At 48.0% G+C, this 2735-nt stretch overlaps 1 protein-coding gene across 1 annotated transcript in view; it reads left to right on the forward strand.

The window, feature by feature from the left end:
• Positions 1 to 2735, forward strand: part of LOC106811016 (diacylglycerol kinase iota-like) — a 75179-nt gene that overhangs the window by 65919 nt on the left and 6525 nt on the right. The window contains exon 16 of the mRNA XM_014814532.1: positions 294 to 659. Within this exon, the coding sequence (XP_014670018.1) occupies positions 294 to 659 (366 nt within the window). The remainder of the gene's footprint in view (positions 1 to 293; positions 660 to 2735) is intronic.

The raw sequence follows: 2735 nt of genomic DNA on the forward strand, positions 1-2735 counted from the left end.
GTGTGTGTGTGTGTGTGTGTGTGTGTGTGTGTGTGTGTGGTGTGTGTGGTGTGTGTGTGTGTGTGTGTGTGTGTGTGTGTGTGTGTGTGTTGTGGTGGTGTGTGTGTGTGTGTGTGTGTGTGTGTGTGTGTGTGTGTGTGTGTGTGTGAGAGAGAGATAGAGAGACTATAACTGCACTCATGTTTATGTTTATGTGAGAGAGACTATAACTACAGCGATATGTATATGTCAGAGAGACTCTAACTACAGCCATGTTGTGCGTGTGTTTTCTATTCTTGCCGCTCGCGTCACAGCGATCGCCGGCGAGAAGCTGTTCCACATCGACCGCGCGCAGGAGTCGCGTCACTACGTCACGGACATCGCCAGCGAAGACCTCTACATTCTCGACCCGACCGACATGTCGCGACATTCCACCGCATCGCCCGTCTGCGGCGCCACCGGCTCGCCGAAAGAGGCGCTGCTGCGGCACAAGGACGAGGAGGCGGGCCTGAAGGGCACGCGTGGCGCCACCGCTGCCGCGGCGGCGGCGACGTCGCCGCCGAAGTCGCCGAGCTGTACGCGTCTGAAGCGACTCGTGCGACAGCAGAGTAACGAGGAGTCCGGCAGTGGGTCGGAGACGTGCGGCAAGCCCGTGCGTCAGCTGGCGCCCATCAACAAAAGTAAGTAGTGCCATGATTGCGTGACGGCGGGGGTGGGGGTGGGGGTGGGGTGTTACAGGTTATTATTGTTTGTGTTGGCGGGGGGTGGGGGTGGGGTGGGGTGGGTGTTACAGGTTATTATTGTTTGTGTTGGTCGGTGGGGGTGTTGTTATTCCTATTGTTGTTCTTATTGTTCTTGTTGTCACTGTTGTTGTCGTTGTTCTCTTTGTTGTTGTTGTCACTGTTGTTGTTGTTGTTGTTGATTGTGGTGGTGGTGGTGGTGTTGTTGTTATTGTTGTTGGTCCTATTATTGTTGTTATTGTTACTGCCATTGTTGTCGTTGTCGGTGTCGTTTTAATCATCGTCATTTTGATTGTTATCGTTCTTGTTCTTGTTATTGTTCTTGTTTTTGTCGTTATGTATGATAGAGACACCCTCACCGCTATCTCAAAATTTCGGTAATGTACTGGCTAAAATGTCTAACATTTTATTTCAAATTTGATGCTTGCGTATGTGTACAGTATGCGCGACGTAGGCAATAGACTTAATACACGTTTAAGATCCTTTTAAAATATCAGGACCGCTTTTTACAATCGCTTCTTGGGTTTAGTTGAACATGCATGTTTTAACACGTAAACGAAATGGTTAACGAAACACAGCAGTATCCGCAGTTTTATCGCATTAGGATACCGTTCATATTGATTAGTTTGTCAGCGTGCACAAGAGTGAAACGAAGTAATCAATATCAGCATTCATCTGCCTTTTCCTTAATCAATGTTTTATGTATAAAATTTCTTCATCCATTAAATTTTTCTATAGGGTACGCTTTCATTGCGTGATTCATTATATATATATATATATATATATATATACATATATATATATACATATATATATGCGATGTATTCCCGTTGGTATATACAACATTTATCAGCACAGTACGTAACTTTTATGTGAAAAGTGTGAGTGGGGAATGAGTCACCGACGCTACAGCCCCCTGGGTGATATTTTTATGTCATGCATCTCTCATTTTCTTGCAACTTTGAATGCTAGCCGGATTTTACAAGGGATTCAATAGGGATTTCAATAGGGATGCGCTTCACCACCCCACCCCATTCCCCCACCCCTTAGCCCGAGTACTACCCTGCTGATAGATGGAGGATATATGCTGGCAATCAGTAACAATATACTGCTAGTGGTGCCGCAGTGACGTTTGCCCGTACTCCGCCCTATATGTAAAGGCTACATCATCATTCATCAATCCCCACGAGCGATTCCTTCCTCGAAGCTGCCATCCCGTCGGGGATACAGGGAGAACGGTCTTCCCGGTGACATGTGATGACCCCCATTGCCCTCATTGACCCCATCATTAACCCTCCAATGACCCCCATTGACCCTCATTGACCTGTCATGACGACATTCACCTTCGTTGATTTGACGACGTCCCAGGGCGATGGATCGTGTAAGATGTAATGTCAGATGACTCATGATGACCTCTCAATGACCCCTAATTATCCCCTAATGGCCCATGATGACTTGCGATAACCCAATTCCTCCCATACCCCCACACGATGAACCCCCTAACACACACGCCCACACACACACACATGCGCTCACACGCGCGCGCGTGCACACACACACACACACGCCCACACACACGCGCGCGCGCACGCGCGCGCACACACATACAAACACAAAAACAAACCAACAATGCCCCCACACATGTTTGTGTGTGTGCGTGTTTGGGGGATGGTGTCATTGTTCATTTGGGGGCGTCATTGTTTGTGTTTGTGTGTGTGGGGGCGTCATTGTTTGTGTTTGTGTGTGTGGGGGCGTCATTGTTTGTGTTTGTGTGTGTGGGGGCGTCATTGTTTACGTACAAACACAACCAATGACGACCCCCCACATACAGATAAACAATGACGCCCCCGCACACAAACACAAACAATAGCGCACCCACACACGCAAATAAACAATGACCCCACACACACAAATAAACACAGTGACGCCCCCACACACACAAACACAAACAATGACGCCCCCACACACACAAACACAAACAATGACGCCCCCACACACACAAACACAAACAATGAC

This window comes from Priapulus caudatus, unplaced genomic scaffold (genome assembly GCF_000485595.1).
Source record: "Priapulus caudatus unplaced genomic scaffold, Priapulus_caudatus-5.0.1 Scaffold496, whole genome shotgun sequence".
Classification (NCBI taxonomy): Eukaryota; Metazoa; Priapulida; class Priapulimorpha; order Priapulimorphida; family Priapulidae; genus Priapulus; species Priapulus caudatus.